Source organism: Pogoniulus pusillus, chromosome 22 (genome assembly GCF_015220805.1).
Source record: "Pogoniulus pusillus isolate bPogPus1 chromosome 22, bPogPus1.pri, whole genome shotgun sequence".
Classification (NCBI taxonomy): domain Eukaryota; kingdom Metazoa; phylum Chordata; class Aves; order Piciformes; family Lybiidae; genus Pogoniulus; species Pogoniulus pusillus.
The window spans coordinates 20,083,159-20,102,698 of NC_087285.1; the positions used below are offsets into that span (position 1 = coordinate 20,083,159).

Consider the following 19,540-nt stretch of genomic DNA (forward strand, 5'->3'; position numbering starts at 1 on the left):
CTCATGCAACATGCCAGGAAAGCTGACTTGGTTCTGGATGATCTAGACCGTATCAGCCACTCATGCAAGATGCCAGGAAAGCTGACTTGGTTCTGGATGATCTAGACCCCATCAACCATTCATGCAAGATGTCAGGAAAGCTGACTTCATTCTGGATGATCCAGACCCCATCAGCCACTCATGCAACATGCCAGGAAAGCTGACTTCTACCTGCTTTTTATTCTGCCCACAATCATTTACTTGTTGACTTAAGCCAAGAGAAGGGCAGTTAATTATTTTATCACTACACTACTTTCTTTCAAGTGAAGAAGACTTTAAAGTCTTCAGACACTGTGCTAGGCATCAACACTCATGGAGATCCACAGATGTGAGCATCTTCAGTGTAGAGGCTTCCAGGAGATTTAGCTGCTGAGTCTTGTGAGGTCTGTCAGTAAGCCAGAGGACAGAATTTTTCACCTAGGGTACACAGCACACCTGTTCAGGGAGCAAATTCCATTCTGCCTATTTTGTTTGCCCTTGCTATGGGCTAAGCAGGACTCAGTGCCTGCCCTAACAGGTGCCAGGAGCTCAGACCCTAACTGCTTTCTCAGAGTGTTTCACAAGCACTGGTGTGCCACCAAAAGCAGTGCTCAGTTACCATAGGTACCACTGTGGTTCAAAGAGCATTCCATAGCAGCCCAAACCACAAGCAGGGGTTTAACATGTAAAAATGAGTTTTTAACCCAGTGTTTCCAGAGGGTGCCAGGGATCTAACTGGTGCATCTCCTTCCAGTGCTCTGTCAGCTGTGGCAATGGCACACAGGATCGCCCGGTCCTGTGCCGCACCAGGGACAACGCCATTGGCCTGTGTAAAGAAAACAAACCAGAGGCTGTAAGGGTTTGCAGACTACCTCCGTGCCCAAGTAAGTGCTTGTCTTCTCCAGCATGTAGTGTTTGCTGCAACAAATTATGTTGGTTGTACTTATTTGAAATGCCCTCACTGTGTTTATGCTTATGTGCCGTGGCTGCCTGGGGCGGCTGCTCTCCATGGCCCCAGGTTTGAGCAGACTCCAAATGGAGAGCTGCTGTGTGGCCCATGGGCCATGTGGGCATGTGGTTGGCTGATCCTCATGGTGGGGAGCATCTCAGGACAGCAGGAGAGGCTGTGGCAGACCTCAGCACAGCAGTAGTGGCTGGATCTAGCCAGCAGCCAACAGCTGCCCTGGGTGAGGAGCACTGCCTGAATCCAGCTCCATGCCCCTGAGATGTGCTGGGCTTGGCAGGAGGCTGCTAGGTTGTGCCTAATCAAGGGCATCAATGTCCAAAGATGCCTCTTTGCTTTCCCCACCTCCTGTGACAGTTCCTGGTTTCTTTTCCACTCTGTCAAGCATGAGCTGTCTTCAGAGGTTACCTAACTCCATTTTTTAAAGCTACAATAAATTTGTTCCTACTTAATCCAGGACACTGATGCCTTTGTCCTTGTTAGCCTCTCAGCTGCTTGCAAGTGACACTGGTGAGATCAGGCCACATAGTCCTGCTACTAAGTAATGCATATTTTTCTCTTACTCCTGTATCTCAGGGTAGGGTTTGATTCCTAATTAATTAGAACCAAGCTGTCAATTATGTCTCCAATACAAAGATTTTAAAGAGGCAGCATAATTAGGCTGGCTGTGTCTTAGAACATAGTTGATGCTGCTGGGAGAGGTGCTGCTGGGGAAGTGGCCTTCATGCTGCAGTGCTGGCTGGCAGGTACAGGACACAAACTGGCCACACAGCACCCTCTGCCCTGAACTACAGAGCCTGGACACAATCATAGAATCAACCAGGACACAGGGTAATGGTGGATTTGGCTGTGCTGGGTTAATGGTGGGATCTGATGACCTGAAAGGTCTTTCTCAACCTAAACAATTCTATAATTCTATGATTAGTCACCTCCTATGCACAGCCAGGCCACCAAAAGCTAAAAGCACAGATGTGACAACTACAATCATAGAATCAACCAGGTTGGATGAGACCCAGCCCTAGCCAATCAACTAGACCAATCTTGCCCTGAGCTCCTTCATGCTGCAGTGCTGGCTGGCAGGTACAGGACACAAACTGGCCACACAGCACCCTCTGCCCCAAACTACAGAGCCTGGACATAATCTTGCCCTGAGCTCCTTCATGCTGCAGTGCTGGCTGGCAGGTACTGGCCACAAACTGGCCACACAGCACCCTCTGCCCCAAACTACAGAGCCTGGGCATAATCTTGCCCTGAGCTCCTTCATGCTGCAGTGCTGGCTGGCAGGTACTGGCCACAAACTGGCCACACAGCACCCTCTGCCCTGAACCACAGATGCTGGACATAATCCTTCCCTGGGCTCCTTCACCACTGCAGTCCCCTCACTCTCTTGGCTTATCAACTTCTGACAAGTCAATTACATGATGCTAACATCTGTTACGTCTGTTTTTTTCCCCTCTATTCAAGGAAACGTTTCTGATCCTTCCAAGAAAACCTACATGATACAATGGCTGTCAAGACCTGATCCAGACTACCCCATCCAGAAAATCTCTTCAAGTAAAAGACCTGTTTATAACTCTGCCTTTGCCCTTAAATGCATGCCACATCGAATGTGGACTTTGCCTTTCGCTCTCTTCTTCTCTCTATGCGGAAAGTTCCCTTGACTTTGCCAAGTTCAGATCTTGGGGCTGAATCTGTTTTTTCACACCAGGCACTTGGTGCTTGGTGTCTTTCTTCTCTGGAGCTTGCGTAGCACTGGTGGTGGAGGTCTCCAAGTGTTGGATGTGTGAAGTTGGATCTCCACAGTATGTTGCAGTCCTCTGAAAGGAGCTGGGATCGGTTTGCTTGTTGCTTGGTGACGGTGAAAAAAGGCTCTTACTGGTTCATGACGTTCAGTTTGATAGCAAAACTGAGAACTTATTGTGAATGTGATCACATCACAATAATGACACCTTGTAGTGCTGAAGTTCTCCTTTCTCTCAGAAACCTGAACCTGCTAGCTCTAGTTTCAGTTTGCTGACAGGGTAGCCTGACGAGCGGAAGAGGTTTTCCATTCCATTTTCCTTTGCGGTGCCGTTGTTTTCCTCGCCTTTGCTGCTCTCCTGGGGCTCTTTTACTGCCTGCCCCTCACGTTGAAGGTTGAACGTGTGGAGGGCTGACTGGGAAGCAGAAGCTGAGTGTGTGTCTGTGCTTTCCCTGCTGCTCTCTCCCGGTGGTGGTTTGGACCATCTTCCCTTTTCCCCGGCGCACAGTTTTTGCCAGCTTGGCGTCCTTTGGAGATGAAAGGGAAGCAGGACAGGCGTGGTCCTTGTTGGAGGTTGCCTGGTGGTGTTTCTTTCTTAACCTGGTGGAGGCAATAGGATGTGTTCCATCGAGCACAGTGTCTCCAGCTGCTCAGCACAGAGCTGTTTCTACTCATGACATCTTTGGTCCTTTTTCACCACGTGCATGTCTGACGTGAGTGGTGCGGCCGTGCGTGTGTGCGTGTGCTCTATAGACGTGTCAACATAACAGTGTGAACTACTACAGAATTACCTCAATTTTTATTGCTTTGTTTGGTTGTTGGGGTTGGTTTTTTTTTTTTGGTTGGTTTGTTTCTGGTTTTGTTATTTTTTGGCTTAGAAGAAGAATTTTGGAAAAATGCCTTAATGTTGAACTGTCAATGGCATTAATTTACCAGGTCCAGCTTTAAGTGGGAACAGGACACTGGTAGCTTGAGTTGATCTTCACGTGGAGTGTTTTTACTTGAATGAGAGCTATGAGAAGGCAGTAAATTGGATCTGAGGTTAATTTGCACAGTGCATATCCATACCTTCCTCGAGACAGGAGTGTGGCCTGACTTTACTGGAGTTTAAGTGGCATTCTTGCTTCACCTTACGTGTTTGTGTTGAAGATTTGGGACTCACGAGTCATAAACCCATTTGTGACAGTCAGTACCGATAGTAGAAGCCGTATCTATTTTAGACCTGCAATTTAACTACCTTACTGCATTGATCATGTTCTTGGGTGGGGAGGGTTGGGGAAAAGTGGCATTTGGAATCTTTGGGTCGTGGCCAGTGTAGCACTTCAAACTTGTCATTATCATGTGATCACATCCTTAAATTTTGCTGTTGGTATGATAATTTCCTGCAACACGTTAATGGCTTACATGACAAGGTGAAAGAAAACAGCAACATCAAAAACAAAGACACATACCTGGCACTGAATACTGTTATGTAAAATAATTGGTGTTTAACTGTATAAATATATTCATGACTGTTACCTTTAAATAGACAACTGTTTAGTGATGTTTCAAGAGATGGGTGGCTATAGAGAATGGTGCAATAAGGTATCTGGGCATTGTGCACTATGTCTATATGCACTTTGGTTTATCAGGGATATTTTATTAGTGTTTTGTATGTACTTAACATAATATTAAAGATGTGCCAATTCAGTTTGCTTTCCAATATTTTTTTATGAGACTAAATGTGTACCAAAGTGACTGTGAAACTGATTTATTTTTTCTTTTCTTACTGATGTTTTGAAGATCTACTTCCAGTCTGTCATGCATACTGCGACTAACAATAAATAAAAGTTCAGCAAATCTGGGTATTTTTTTATGGGGGGGGGTTGGTTAGAGGATAAATATTTCACTCTGACATTCATGCCTTAAAGAGTGCATTTATAGAACCTAGCAGTTGTCACTAAACATATTCTAGGATGCAGCTTTAGTTTCACCTGGTTTTAAGCTTGACACTGTGTCCAGTTTTGGAGCCCCCATTCCAAGAGGGATGTGGATGTGCTGGAGCCACTGAGTTGATCAGAGGGCTGGAGCAGCTCTGCTGTGAGGACAGACTGAAAGAGTTGGGGCTGTGCAGGCTGGAGAAGAGGAGGCTCCCAGGTGACCTTCTTGTGGCCTTCCAGGATCTGAAGGGCACTACAAAAAAGCTGGGGGGAGACTTTTCAGGCTATCAGGGAGTGACAGGACTGGGGGGAATGGAGCAAAGCTGGAGGTGGATAGGTTCAGGCTGGAGTTGAGGAGGAAGTTGTTGAGCAGGAGAGTGGTGAGAGGCTGGAATGGGTTGCCCAGGGAGGTGGCTGAGGCCCCATGGCTGGAGGTGTTTAGGGCCAGGCTGGCTGAGGCTGTGTGCAGCCTGCTCTAGGGTAGGGTGTCCCTGGGCATGGCAGGGGGGTTGGATCTAGCTGATCCTTGTTTTCCCTTCCACCCCTGACTGGTTCTGTCATTCTGTGGTTTTTGATAGGAGGAAAAAAAGGCATTTTTCTAACCATGGTTGTAGTGATTCTTACAAAGCCAGAACAGATCTGCCTGGTTGAAGCTACATTGAAATGTTGCAGCTGTTGGCTTTTACTTTGCCAGCAGTTTGGAGAGGCTTGCTCTAAGGTCACAGAACACAAGGCAAAACATTCAAATGGGACTTGATGTGTGTGTAAAAACAAATGTGAAGCTGTACAGACAGATACTGTCCTTTCTATGGAGCTGTGCACACAGGTACAAACAGTTCCAGCTCTTAAATGCTGCTTTGAAAAACATCTCCAAGCCCCAAGGTATTGTTCTTAGGTTCCTAAGGGAAGAGTTGTGGTTTTGTTTCCAGCAGCATCTCAGTTTAGCATTTGAGAACGATGAAAATGAATTGACACATGGGAAAACAGGAGCCAGAATTTTGCTTTTCTGCAACTACCTGAAGGGAGGTTGTAGCCAGGTGGGGTTGGTCTCTTCTCCCAGGCAACCACCAATAGAACAAGGGGACACAGTCTCAAGTTGTGCTGGAGGAAGTATATTCTGGATGTTAGGGGGAAGTTCTTCACAGAGGGAGTGATTGGCATTGGAATGGGCTGCCCAGGGAGGTGGTGGAGTCACCATCCCTGGGGGTGTTCAAGAAAAGACTGGATGGGGCACTTAGTGCCATGGTCTGGTTGACTGGATAGGGCTGGGTGCTAGGTTGGACTGGATGAGCTTGGAGGACTCTTCCAACCTGCTTGATTCTATGGTTCTCTGAAATGCAACAATTGAGGCATAAGGACAGGGCAGGGGAGGTGTTTGCACCTTGCTCAACCAGCAGCAGTGTTTTAGAGCAGCAGCAGTTAGTTTGTTTTAGACTGATGTGTTTGCTGAGTCAGCACCTAGAATGCCCGATGTTGTTCACTGATGGCGAGTGAAGAGGTGGCACCTACACTTGCTGAGTTCACTTGGTATCTCTGAGTCTGCCGTGGTCCTCTGCTGTGAGGTTGGTGATAGGCCAAGCAGGGTGGTGAAATATGAGCTCCAGTAGCATGCTGACTGTCTGCCCTCAGCTACGCTCTAAATAAAGGCAAGTAATTGGAGTTACTCATCCTTACTGTAAGAGATGTAGCAAGAGCAGGGAGAGAGGCAGAAGTGGTTTGGTCTCTGGTCACAGAGGAAATGTTTTGTAGCTGATTATGCCGGGAGTTGGTCAGTCTGCTTTTCTCCTCAGTCCTCTCCTACAAGCCCTCTGACTCCTCTTTCTTTCAGCGTGGGCTTGTGTTGGGATTTTTCACTCGCTGAAGTACCCAACAGTTCCTGGCTCCATCGCTACAGCTTGGAAGAGCAGGAGCTGTAGAGCATGTATGTAGGACAGAGGACAGGTAGCTTCCTCACCAAGGAGCTTGCTAACCAACCCTTCACCATCCATCTGCTGCCACTCATGTGTTCCTCCACCGCCTCCGAGCAGAAATCACAATGGCTTGAGCAATGTCTGAGCAGGCTTTGGGTATGTTTCTCAGGCAGTAATGCAGCCTGCCCAGTCCCCCTTGAATGTCTTAACGTGCACTTTGCTCCCTGTGTTTCGAGGAGATTAGGATCTGCCATAACAGCTCTATCCTCGTGTAGATTGTCAGAACAGCTACTGTAAGCTCAGAACCTTTTGATTTTCCTTTTCCCCTCTTTGATTGCAGTTTTCCAGGCAATGACACAAGTCAGGATTTGCCACTGAGTCTCCCAGTCCTTGACTGCCTGGCAGAGTGAGTCCAGGGGAAGGCCACAAAGATGATCCAAGGGCTGGAACACCTCTGCTGTGAGGACAGGCCAAGGAAGCTGGGGTTGTTCTGCCTGGAGAAGAGAATACTCTGGGAGGGTCTCATAGCTCCCTTCCACTATCTGAAGGGAATCTATAGGAAGGCTGGAGGGAGACTTTTCATTAGAGTGTCTAGTGAGAGGACAAAGGGGAGTGGTTTGAAGCTGAGGGATGGTAGATTTAAGCTGGATCTTAGGAAGAAGTTCTTCAGTATGAGAGTGGTGAGACTCTGAAACAGCTCACCCAGGGAGGTTGTGGATGCCTCCTCCCTGGGGGTGTTTAAGGCCAGGTTGGATGAGGCCTTGAGCAGCCAAGTTTAGTTGTGAGGCATCCCTGCCAATGGCAGGAAGGTTGGAGTAGATGATCTCTAAGGTCCCTTCCAACCTAAGCCATTCTCTGATCACGCTGGAGTTTGTTGTTCTGGAACAGCTCTCTTCTAGGAGGAGCAGAGAAAAGCCTTGTGCTAAAGGTGCCACTTCTCTCTCGAGCAAGGGACATGCTCAGGCAGTGCTGCTGTTTTCAGAATAGAGCTCACCTGGCCAAAATACCACCCCAAAGGGAGGTGGATCGAGCCTGAGAGCTACACAGTGCACATCAGAATCAGGTTTTACTCTCTCGAGATGCTCAGGATAAATCTGAGTTACCCCTGGCTGTGAGTAGTCACTGTTGGATTGCAGAAAAGACATTAAAGGGAGCAAAGAGGGAGACAAAAGATTTCCCTGGGTGACTTTCTGGGGGTTTCATGCAGCTTTAGCAGCAACGTGGCACTGTTGGAGTGTTGTGGCCTCTGAGCCAAGGCAGGAACACAAGTCATTGTGGCTGCATGGTCTGCAGGTGCGATGCCAGAACTTTGAGTGTTGCTGTCTGTAGGGTGGATGGGGCTGGCACAGAGAGTTCAGCTTGGCTTGTGCATCCCATCCAGTGAGTCGAGTCTTAGGTTTCATATTAAGCCTGCTTCTGCTTGTGGGTGCCTCGTTTGCCGTCTTCCCATCCCACTCTAAACACTGAACCCTCTGCCCCAGCTTCAGCTGTGTTTCTTTTCCTGCTGAACGTGAAGATGACCTTTATTTACCTGTCCCCTTTTTCTCTTTCAGAAGAGCATTGTCAAGGAGACAAGTCCATGTTCTGCCGCATGGAGGTTCTCTCCCGTTACTGCTCCATTCCTGGCTACAATAAGCTGTGCTGCAAGTCCTGTAACACCTACAGCAACGTCACAGAGGACAGCAATGTCACCCATTCTAACGTAAATAAGAGTAATGCCATCGAGGAGGAGCTCCACACAACCCTCAGCCCTCCCATAGGGGTGTTCACCACGCAGCCCAGCACCACCAACCCTCCCCTTGTCTCCAACGCCACGGAGGAGCACGCAGAGACCAACGCAGTGGATGTGCCCTACAAAGTGGAGGGGTTGGATAACGAAGTGTCACAGCACAACATCATTCCACGGAGGAGGATACCTTACGAAAGGACAAGGAATCAAAGAATTCAGGAGCTGATTGCTGAGAAGAGGAAAAAAGAGACGCTTAGGAGAAGACCCTAAATTGGGAATACGACACAGACCATGGGTTTTTTTTCTCTTATAGAGATGTTACCAACATCATAGCGTTGCCCATGTCACAGAGACTAGAAATGGGGAAAGAGCAAAGTGGTGCTATGGCAGAGATGCCACACTCTAATGCCTACTACAAATGGAAAAGACAGGTTGTTCCCTAAGGGCTAATCTGAGCACGCTGCAGGCTAGGTTGTACAGGGTACAGTAGAGTATTAGTGCAATATCATTACAGCCTTTCACTGAGTCCAAGTAATACCTAGGCCAGGTTAGCAGGTTTCTGGTTTGTAGGCTCTTGGAAGTCTTATATGCCTGTGTAAAACTGCTTGGGAATAGCAATGGGAGTTAGATTTAGGATGGAGCAGAAGAGTCCCAAGACACACTCAATCCCTTTGACACTGACAAGCAGGAGATGAGCAGTCCTGTGGTGCTTCTGTGCATTGCACAGCCCCAGGCACTGGCTCGGTCCCCAGTCCAGGAAGGTGTGTAAGGATGTGGCAGAGCAGGTTCAGCTGACTGGTGCAGCTGCTGCCGTGCTAACAGCTGGGCAGCTGCTTCCCTAGCTTCCTTAACTGGGGCTGCTTGAGAGAATATATAGAAGACTCCCTAGCCAGGTATTGATGTGTCAATTAAAAGCTGGCAAAGAGTAGTTCACATGGTGCCATTAACACCATCAAAGGATGCTCCTGAACTCCTGCACATGTGCAAGGCTTGTAGTAGGGTAGGTCCAGCCGACTTGGACTGACAACATTCTGGTCTTCCTGTTTACAATCAACCACATCTTCTATAGTCCTTAATGCCACAGCCTCAGAGATCTTTGCTGGTTGGTGCTTTTTTTGTTTATTGGTCTATTTTTTCTGTCCACATAACTGTTTTAACTTAAAGATGACTGCATTCCTGTTGTCTTTTTCCTTTGGTGCTTTGTTAAGAGGATTTTTCTCCCATAGGATGAGGTTACTCTGGGGGAAATAACTGTGTACTCTCTTCCTTTCCTTCGGACAGCTTTTACTGGTGCTGAAGTGGCCAGCTATTTGCTGTGCCCTTACGTGTACACTTACATCCACACACACCTGTGCTTCCAGTACCAGGTCTGCTAGGAGCTCTTAAGATGCGTAACCTGACAACCCTTTGAGTACTTCCTTTCCCCTCAGGGTCATCATGGTTTTCACAGGTCGTTTTTAATTCCTGGTTGGAGATCAGAAGGTGCATACAGCTTGGCTCTAACACCAAAGAGATGGGGAGCATAGACTGGTTTCCGAGAAGTTTTGCTTCTGTCTCCTGTCTTGGATTCTTCCATTTGTTCCCTCTTTGCTGGTAAAGCTCTTGCAGACTCCAGGGCTTCCCTGAAATCCTCCTTTTGCCACTAAGTAGGTCTGATGGCTCTTAGTTCAGATTTTCCAGCCTGAGCTGGTCTGAGTTGGAATCAGGCCTGTCTGCACAGCCACAGCGTTATTGGAAACGTGCTGAGTTGCCAGCAGTGTGTAAGCTCTTCTGTGGCCCAGCTGCTGGCAGGGAGCTTCAGAAGGATTGCAAGGTGAACCACACATGGTTTCCTGCAACCTTGCCTTCTGCCCGTGTCTTGAATGAGCTGCTCAGTCTCCTCTTCAAACCAAGCCAGTCCTGCTGGGAAGATGGCAAAACCCTGCAGGAACAGCAGACTTTGCAGCACTGCTCTGACCACAGCCTTGGGAGGACATGACCTGGGTTAAGAAAAATACTTCCTGGAGATGGTAGCCACAGCAGAGAAGGGATGTTTGCAGCTGGTGTGATGGCATCAAGTGTCCCAGGGTGATGTGCTTGGGTGAGGGTTTAGAGACAGCACAGATACAGGATTGGGTGTTACACTGGAGACCACGAAGGCTGGGAATAATAAGGCTGGGAATAATAAGCCTGGTAAAAGTCCAGCCTGCTAGGAAGCATCTCCTGGGCCAAGCTGACGTGGCTGCAGATGTGAAGGAAACAGGCAGTGCAAGCAGCTCTTTGTGAAGAGCAGAACTAAAGCTCCACAGCTTGGCAGCACTGGCTGGGGCAGTTGCCTGGGGTGGCAGCAGGAGTCTCTGCTATGATTTTAACTTGTGAGACAGTGTTTTCTTGCAGCTGAGGCTTGCTCATCTTTAGCTGCCTGCATGGTTGGTAGCTTCTGCTCCCCCAGCCCTGCCTGCCATTGCTGAGCCACGCTGCACAGCCTGGTGCCAGCCCCAGGAGTTTTGTGCCGAGCGGTTTGTGGTTGCCTACAGAGTGGACAAGTTTTAGTAGCAGTGTAGAGTCAGGTCACATCTGTGCAAGGCAGAGCAATGCAGTAATGAGCACTGAAGGGAAAAAACAATTCTGTGGTTCTATTTATAAGCAAGGGAGACGTGTCTAAAGCAGGATCATTCCAGCTGCGGTGCCACGGGAGATGCAAGCTGTAGCTGGGCTCCCAGCCTGCAGACGTAGCAAGCAGTTCTTGCCTTCCACATTTCCTTTGCACAGATGTGCTTAGTGTAAAGCTCATCTTTTCCCCTTCAGGTTATTAGCCTGCTTTTAGCTCTGTGGGCAATAAAACCCCCACAAACCCAGCTTTTTCCTGGCCAAAAGCAGATCCAAGTGGGTGATGAACTTAGGAAAACCCTCCCAAGCCCAAAGGTAGTCAGGGGTTGGGGCTTAAAGTTACACAGGTGGAGAGGTAGAGTTTTGCTGCCTGGGTGGTGCTAGTCTTGCTCTCTGGGACCTTGTGAACGCCCATTTCTCTGACCTCCAGAAGCCTGAGGTAACTCATCTGTTTCTGCTTCTGTTCCCCCACGGCTTCTGGAACAGGCTTAGCCAACCAGGCTGTGTGAAGGAATTCCAGAGGAGAAAATGCCCACAGCTCAAACAGCCTCTTCTATCCAAATGGCTCCTAAGCTGTGCCCCAATAGCAAGTGGGACAGGAGTTGATTTGGTGCCATTTCAGTGACCTTTCTGCAAGCAGCAGGAGGAAAGGTCTGTTCCAGTGTAGTGACCCAGCTTTTGGAAAGGACTGGGCAGTTCTGTGCTGAGCATTTCCAGCCAGGTCAGCTGTCCACCAGGACAGCTATAGGCTGGGCAGAGATATGGTCACTTACACCTGGCACAGACACCTTGGCAGTTTGCAATCAAACCCACCAAAATCCCAGGTAAGATGGAAACTTCTGCTGCATCTTGGAGCAGGAGCAGCCTCCCAGGTGGCTGGTGTGGTGCTATGCTAGGTCTGCTGTTCATCAGCCTGGTGGCATCTGCATTTACAAAGGGCTTGTTCTCAGTCTCACCTTCTGAGAGATTGAATTTGATTTATTTCTCACTAGTTTTGATTCTACTAAATATTTCTTCAGCCATTATCTGGGGAACCTGGTTGATTCTATGATAACACTGAGCTGATATTTGAGGGAGCAGCTTCAGTCTAGATTGCTTGAGACAGAGGCTGATGGACACAGAGCCACCAACTCCCTTCTCTTTGCCATCATGCTGTATGAAAGGAAAAAGTCAAAGCCTCTTCAGACCAGGAAAGTTGCCGTCTTTTCAAGCTGGTATGAGCTTTTCACAAGGTGCCCTTTTTCTAAGCAGTTCCACATGAGTTTTGTTTCCTAAAAATGTGCACCTCATTTCTACTGGAAAGCACAGAGCAGAGCTCTGTTGGTGCAGAAAAGGCAGCCCGAGGCAAGAGGTGTGGGTTTGCTCTCAGCTCATCTCCATTCCATGTCATGCAGTGGACATTTTGGTAGTTCTTTGGTTGGTTGAACTCTGACAACCATTTCCTCTTTGCTGCTGTTGGGCAAGAGCATCATCTTAGTGTTTCCTGTAACCATTTTGCTGTTGCCCAGGTACTGCATTTTGAGACAGTGAGCAGAAAATGGGGGGTTAAAGTAACCTAACCCCCAGAAACTAAAGCAGATCTCTAGGTTAGTACATTCCTGCAGAGCCCATCTCAGAGGTCAGAGAGCTAAAGCAGGCTGCAATCCCATTAAGCAATGCATTTTATGAGCTAACCATGCAAGTACCCAGCTTTCTAAATTGCCATTTTCCTCTTGGTTTCAATTTAAAATCCAAGTGGCAGCCCTTCCTGGAGAAAGAAGGAAATCTCAAACCAGGTCTACTTGCTTTGGCCCCAGTTTGCTGCCATCTGTGTCACCAATATCCCTTTACAAGGCTCCCTAATCTGCTGCGAATGCATCGCTTTTTGTAGTCATTCAGTACTTAGAGTCTCACAACACCTCTGTGGGTTGCTTTCAGATCCTTGGAGCATTCTAGCCACGGTGCTTTCCCGGTACTCAGAGGGGGTTTATGTTTTATTTTACTAGGTACTGCATTTAAAGCCTTATTTACTCACCTACAGCGCACAGCTGAGTATCTGTACGCAGCTCCCGTTCACTGGCGTGTGCCTCACCAGAGATTGCAATCCGTAGCCATGCCTTGTGTATTAAAAATGTATATACAAATTAGAGTCTTTAATTTTATAATTTATTAAATTCAAATGTCTCTGTTCTTTTTGCAAAGTGTTTGGCTTTTCCCTGTGACTTTCATTTGTTTCTCTTTTCTTCCCACTGAAGGGGTGCTGCAGAATCACAGAAGTTCTTAGATTGGGAAAGAACTTTAAGATTGGAGAGGAGGAGGCTCCCAGGTGACCTTCTTGTGGCCTGCCAGGATCTGAAGGGGGCTACAAAAAAGCTGGGGAGGGACTTTTTAGGCTCTCAGGGAGTGACAGGACTGGGGGTAAATGGAGCAAAGCTGGAGGTGGGGAGAGTCAGCCTGGAGGTGAGGAGGAAGTTGTTGAGCAGGAGAGTGGTGAGAGGCTGGAATGGGTTGCCCAGGGAGGTGGTTGAGGCCCCATGGCTGGAGGTGTTTGAGGCCAGGCTGGCTGAGGCTGTGTGCAGCCTGCTCTAGGGTAGGGTGTCCCTGGGCATGGCAGGGGGGTTGGAACTGGCTGCTCCTTGTGGTCCCTTCCGACCCTGACTGATTCTATGATTCTATATCATTGAGTCCAATCATTAGTTTCACACTGACAGGTTTTTGACTAAACCAAAGCCCTCAGCACCACATCTAAGCACTATGAATTGCTGTGGTTGGAAAGGACCACCAGGATCATCCAGTCCAACCTTCATCCCAGCATCCTTCGTCACTGGACCACAGCCTCAAGCACCACATCCACTCTCCTTCTAAATACCCCCAGGGATGGTGACTCCACCACCTCCCTGGGCAGCCTGTACCAGTGCCTGACCACCTGCTCAGGAAAGAACTTCCTCTGAAGTTATGCAGAGATGCTGGAGGAGGAAGCAGCAGCATCTTCAGACTCAAAACTTATTGCATTTCTAGAACTTTGCCTTAACGAAGTGAGGCTGGGATGAACTTGCTGCCAAAGTCCTGCCTCCTCATAACATCCATTATCCAGGGCAAAATATCATGAAGGCACTGGACCAAAGCCTCAGCTGCAGAGAAATTAATCAAACTCACTTAAACATGCCTAAGGCTTTCCTCCTTCACATTCAGCTGAAATCCATCCTGGGCCATGTATCATCTCCTTAAAAGGCTCAGTTACTTGGGCTGCTATTCAGGCCTGATGAGCAAATTTCACTTTGCATGTCTCATTGATAAAATAATTGCTCCTTTCCATGAAATTCTTTTGCATTCCTTTTGCTGCCACATCCAGCACGCTCGTAGCCAGGTTCCCTTGAAAGCATAATTGAATCTCTCCCATCTAATTGAAGTTTGTTGCTGGAGGAGTTGAAAGATCCTCACTTGCCTTGATGATTTGGTTAGCACCATGCTGTGTGTTTCAAGCCCAGCCTGCTCTTTAATCAGGTAATGAACCACCTCAGCAGCTCCAAGATGGAAAAGCCATTTACTGACTTAAACGTCCTGATGAAAGGGTGGAGCAGGCAAAACCTGGGTTTCAGTTAACTGTAACAATTCCTGTAGAATCTAATTTACAGCTGTGATAAGGTTGTACTCAATTGGCTTTCACTTTCCCTGCCCAAACATTTTGAGTCTTGTGGAGTGGCTTTGTGAAAGGTCCTCACATTCATGCCCCAGACATGAGAGCTCCCCATGGTGGGATGAAACTCATCCAACACCCCCCCTGCTCCCTCAGTCTTCCTATGTCTTAAATACCTCAGGGTGGCAATTACTGAAGGGCATCTCTTCATAGAATCAACCAGGTTGGAAGAGACCTCCATGCTTCTCCCACCAGACTTAGGTGATGAGATGCCTGCACTTTGGATCTGTGCTATCCAAGCAGCACTTGGGTCCCTGGAGGGTAGGAAAGCCCTGCAGAGGGACCTGGACAGGCTGGAAGAGTAGGCAGAGGGCAATGGGATGAGACTGAACAAGGCCAAGTGAAGGGTTCTGCACTTTGGCCACAACAAGCAGCACTACAGGCTGGGGACAGAGTGGCTGAGAGCAGCCAGGCAGAGAGGGACCTGGGGGTGCTGGGAGAGAGGAGATGAAGATGAGGCAGCAGTGTGCCCAGGTGGCCAAGAGCCAATGGCATCCTGGGCTGGCTCAGGAGCAGTGTGGCCAGCAGGACAAGGGAGGTTCTTCTGCCCCTGTACTCAGCACTGCTCAGGCCACACCTTGAGTGCTGTGTTCAGTTCTGGGCTCCTCAATTCAGGAGAGATGTTGAAGTACTGCAATGTGTCCACAGGAGGGCGACAAAGCTGGTGAGGGGCCTGGAGCACAGCTCTGTGAGGAGAGGCTGAGGGAGCTGGGGGTGTGCAGCCTGCAGCCGAGGAGGCTCAGGGCAGAGCTCATTGCTGTCTACAACTATCTGAAGGGAGGCTGTAGCCAGATGGGGTTGGTCTCTTGCACACACCCAGCAACAGAACAAGGGGACACAGTTGATGGATGTTAGGAGGAAGTTGTTGGCAGAGAGAGTGATTGGCATTGGAATGGGCTGCCCAGGGAGGTGGTGGCCTCTCTGTCCTTGGAGGTGTTGAAGCAAAGCCTGGATGGAGCACTTAGTGCCATGGTCTGGGTGATTGGGCAGGGCTGGGTGCTCGGTTGGGCTGGCTGAGCTTGGAGGTCTCTTCCGCCCTGCTTGATTCTATGGCTCAGTGATGCGCTCAAGCGGCTCTGCCTCTGTGGATGCGGTTTTCGGTCGAGTCACCACTAGGTGGCGGCAGGGCACAAGGGAACGGCGCTAGAGCGGCCGCGGGGCTCCGCTGGCAGCGTTAAGCACCCCCAGAGCTGCGGAGAAGAATCTCCCTGTCTCGGTGGTGCAGGAAAGACCTGCAGATGGAGTAGAACCTGCTCAGCTCAGCCCCCAGTGCAGCATGAACACGTTTGCAGGTGCTTCTGTAGAGCTCTTAAGAACAAGCATGAAGCCTGGAGGACAGAAACAGAAAGAGCAGCAGCAGGGGAGGAATAGAAACAGAAAGAGCAGCAGCAGCAGGTGAGGAATAGAGAGGTGTGGTCAGTCCTGCCACTCAAGCCACGGAAAACAGCTCAAGTATGAAGTTCTTTTCAGGCAGTGCCATTTGTTGTGGCATCCAAACACAGCCCAGCTCCAGCTAATCACAGAAAGCTGAGAGGAGAGTAACAGCACTGGGTTCTCCACTGGTGGTTGTCCTTAACTGGTCTTGCAGGCTTTTTGCAAGCAGGTGAAGCTCTTTTGTTAAATAAATGCAACAGCTATGGGAAGAGGAACTGGGCTGGGGTGAGGCAGCAGCTTGGATTAACAGCCACAGGCTGAGCCGTTTGTGACGGATCACTTACAGGGCGAGAGGAGGCTCCTTTCTGTTTGCAAGGGACTGAAGTTGGTGGCACAACAGAAGTCGTTTACAGAAGATCCACACCCATGGGGTGTGCCCCTTGTGAGCTGTGCTGGCAGAAGATGGAGATCCCAGGGAGAGAAAAATGAAGGCTGAGCTTCTTCCTGTGCAGGTGAGGTCTTTAGAGAAAAGGAAGGCAAACGTGGCTTTCGTGGGGGCTGAGCAGCCCCCCTGTCTTCTGCACGGCCTGTTTGTACCTTACCTAGCTCTGCCTGGGCTTATCTTCAACATGATGAGGTGGATCAGAAGCAGGGCATGTTTACTCCCCTTTCCTCTCCCAGCCATGCCAAAGTGGGGTTGGAAAGGAGCTGTGCAAATGAAACACAGTTGGAACACAGCTCTCCTGCAAGGCCTGGCCAGAAGGAAATGGCTCCTTGCTTGCCATACACAACAGCATTTGCACAGCTCACTGCCTCCCTTGGGATGGGCTTCTCACATTTTCCAGCCACCACCACATTCCCAGGCCACCAGCTCCAGGCAGCCACTGCCAGCGTCTCGGCTGCTGGTGGCATGGGACTTTTTATGCCACCCTCAGGGGAGGAGAGGACATTAAGTGATGGCAGCACAGTGTCTCCAACAAGCCCTGCCATGAACAACAGCATGCAGCATCCCAGCTTCTTCATGGGGGACATCCAAAAGGGACAAATCTGCATCAGCATCCAGGCACTTTGGGACAGGGAGGGGATTTGAAGGAGTTTGGATGGGAGTCTTCAAGAAAAGACTGGATGAGGCCCTTAGTGCCATGGTCTAGTTGATTGGTTAGGGCTGGGTGCTAGGTTGGACTGGATGATCTTGGAGGTCTCTTCCAACCTGGTTGATTCTATGATTCTATGAGCATTTCTGTAATCCAAAGTGACATCAAACCCTTTTCTCCACCCCTGGAAACATCCAAGGTCAGGCTGGATGAGGCTCTGAGCAACCTGAACTAGTTTAGTTGAAGCTGTCTCTGCTGAGACCACACCTGGAGTACTGCATCCAGTTCTGGAGCCCCTATGACAAGAGAGATGTGGAGATGCTGGAGTGTGTCCAGAGCAGGGCCACGAGGATGCTCAGAGGCTGCAGCAGCTCTGCTATGAGGAGAGACTGAAAGAGTTGGGGCTGTTCAGTCTGGAGAAGAGGAGGCTCCCAGGTGGCCTTCCAGTATCTGAAGGGGACCCATGACAAGCTGGATGGGGAGCTCAGCTGCAGCAAGCAAGCCTTGTGCTAAATGGCCCTGGGCTGCAGTAACCCAGCCCTTGCAGTGACTGGTTCCATGCTTGCAAGAGCTACCTGGGAATTTCCAGGAACTCTGTGTGCATCAGTCACAGAGTCTGCACAAGCAGCTGCCACCAGTCACTGTGTGAGCTGCAGTCAAGGCTACAGCTCTGGGTGTGCCATTGCTAACCCAGCTCTGGGTAGTTAATACAAACCCAGCTCGTTAATGCTTCACTGGAGAATCTTCACTGCGCCTGGCAGCGGCTGCTTGCTGTAGCACGAGGGAGAAGGATAACAAATCATCTGGAATCCAGCACTAAGCAGGTCAAAAGCTCTTGTCATTTCCTGAACTTTTAATGACAAACGTGGAGAAGTAGCCCTTCATGGAGGTGTGGAGATGATCAAGGACATGGTGACCCTGTCCCTCATCCCTGTTGAGAGCCAATGCTGCAGCAACATCCAGCATGAAACACATAGAATCATAGAATCAACCAGGTGGGAAGAGACCTCCAAGCTCATCCAGCCCAACCTAGCACCCAGCCCTGTCCAGTCATCCAGACCATGGCACTAAGTGCCTCATCCAGTCTTTTCTTGAACACCTCCAGGAACAGAGACTCCACCACCTCCTTGGGCAGCCCATTCCAATGGCAAATGACTCTCTCTGTCCCCCCTACACTCCTCCACCCCCTCCCAAGAAATAAATATCCCTTGCAGCATTCCAAAGTAAAAGTTATTTCTGAAGCAGCCTTGGCAGCACCTGTGGCACGCCAACAGGTAGGCAGTGGCTTTAGCCAGAAGCGCTGGCACCGTCCCAGAGCCCCTGTTTGGCAGGAAGAAGGTGGTTTGTTTTTTTCCTGAGAATATCCAACATGGAAATTGACTTTGGTGTTCATTTAGGGCTCCCAAAGGTTAATTGGTTTGTTTATCTGCACATCGACAAGCTTCCAGAAGGGCCTGAGGGAAAGCTGCCAGCTGCACCCGTGCAGCTCTGCCACACAGTTTGATTCCAAGGCTTCCCCCCCAGCTGCAAGCATTAAAACCCAGAAGGCTGCCAAAGAGAAACCCAACCAAAACATTGCTCTGCAACACGGAGCAGCTCTCCTAGGAGGACAGGCTGAAAGAGTTGGGGTTGTCCAGTCTGGAGAAGAGAAGGCTCCAAGGAGACCTTATTGTGGCCTTCCAGTATCTGAAGGGGCTACATGAGAGCTGGGGAGGGACTGTTTAGTGTTGAGTAGTGACAGGACTGGGAGGAATGGAGAAGAGCTTTAGACTAGACATTAGGAAGAAGTTCTTCACTATGAGGGTGGTGAGACACTGGCACAGGTTGCCCAAGGAGGTGGTGGAAGACTCATCTCTGGATGTTTTGAAGGCCAGGCTGCATGTGGCTCTGGGCAACCAGATCTAGTGGGAAGTGTCCCTGCCCATGGCATGGGGGTTGGAACTGGATGGTCCTTGAGGTCCCTTCCAGCCCTGACAATTCTGTGACTCTGTGATTTAGGTCTCAGACACTCAATCAAGCCTCACAGAACTAATAACCTGTGTTCTCCATAGCAGCTTGGCAACTGCTACTGTTGCTGGGTTTGCCTTTAATCCCATTCGGTTCCGGTTTTTCTGCCCTCAGGAATGTTGATTCACTGCCTGCTCCCCGGGGGGGTGTATGTACAGGAGGCCAGGGGGGTGTGACCAGAGCTGTCCTCAGAATGCTTGGAAGAAACCAAGGGCAGTTCAGCAAAGAAGAGCCAAGCAAGTGTTCAGAGGTGCAGCTCCAGGGGGCTTATTGTTTGAGCAACCAGGTGATGACAAAAACCAACCCTGTGCTTGAGATAACCCCAGAGCTGTTGCTGCAAATTGTATGTGGTTAATGACAGCTACCTTTAGAGCTCTATCTGGTGCTTTTAAGTTTATGTTTTCATCTCCACCTCATCAAGAATGTGGAAAGAGATGGCAGAGGATAAGTCACTCTAACACTGGCGTTGTCTGAGTAGTTCTAGCAACAGAGACTCAAACAAATGTGATTTTCCCCCAC

At 49.4% G+C, this 19,540-nt stretch overlaps 1 protein-coding gene across 3 annotated transcripts in view; it reads left to right on the forward strand.

Moving 5' to 3' along the window:
* ADAMTS2 (ADAM metallopeptidase with thrombospondin type 1 motif 2) overlaps positions 1 to 9,454 on the forward strand; it is a 232,305-nt gene extending 222,851 nt beyond the window's left edge. For all 3 annotated transcript variants that reach the window (XM_064162100.1, XM_064162101.1, XM_064162102.1), the window contains 3 exons: positions 773 to 902; positions 2,447 to 2,536; positions 8,106 to 9,454. In XM_064162100.1, the coding sequence (XP_064018170.1) occupies positions 773 to 902; positions 2,447 to 2,536; positions 8,106 to 8,551 (666 nt within the window). In that variant the 3' untranslated portion in view covers positions 8,552 to 9,454. The remainder of the gene's footprint in view (positions 1 to 772; positions 903 to 2,446; positions 2,537 to 8,105) is intronic.
* Positions 9,455 to 19,540: the final 10,086 nt, after the last annotated feature.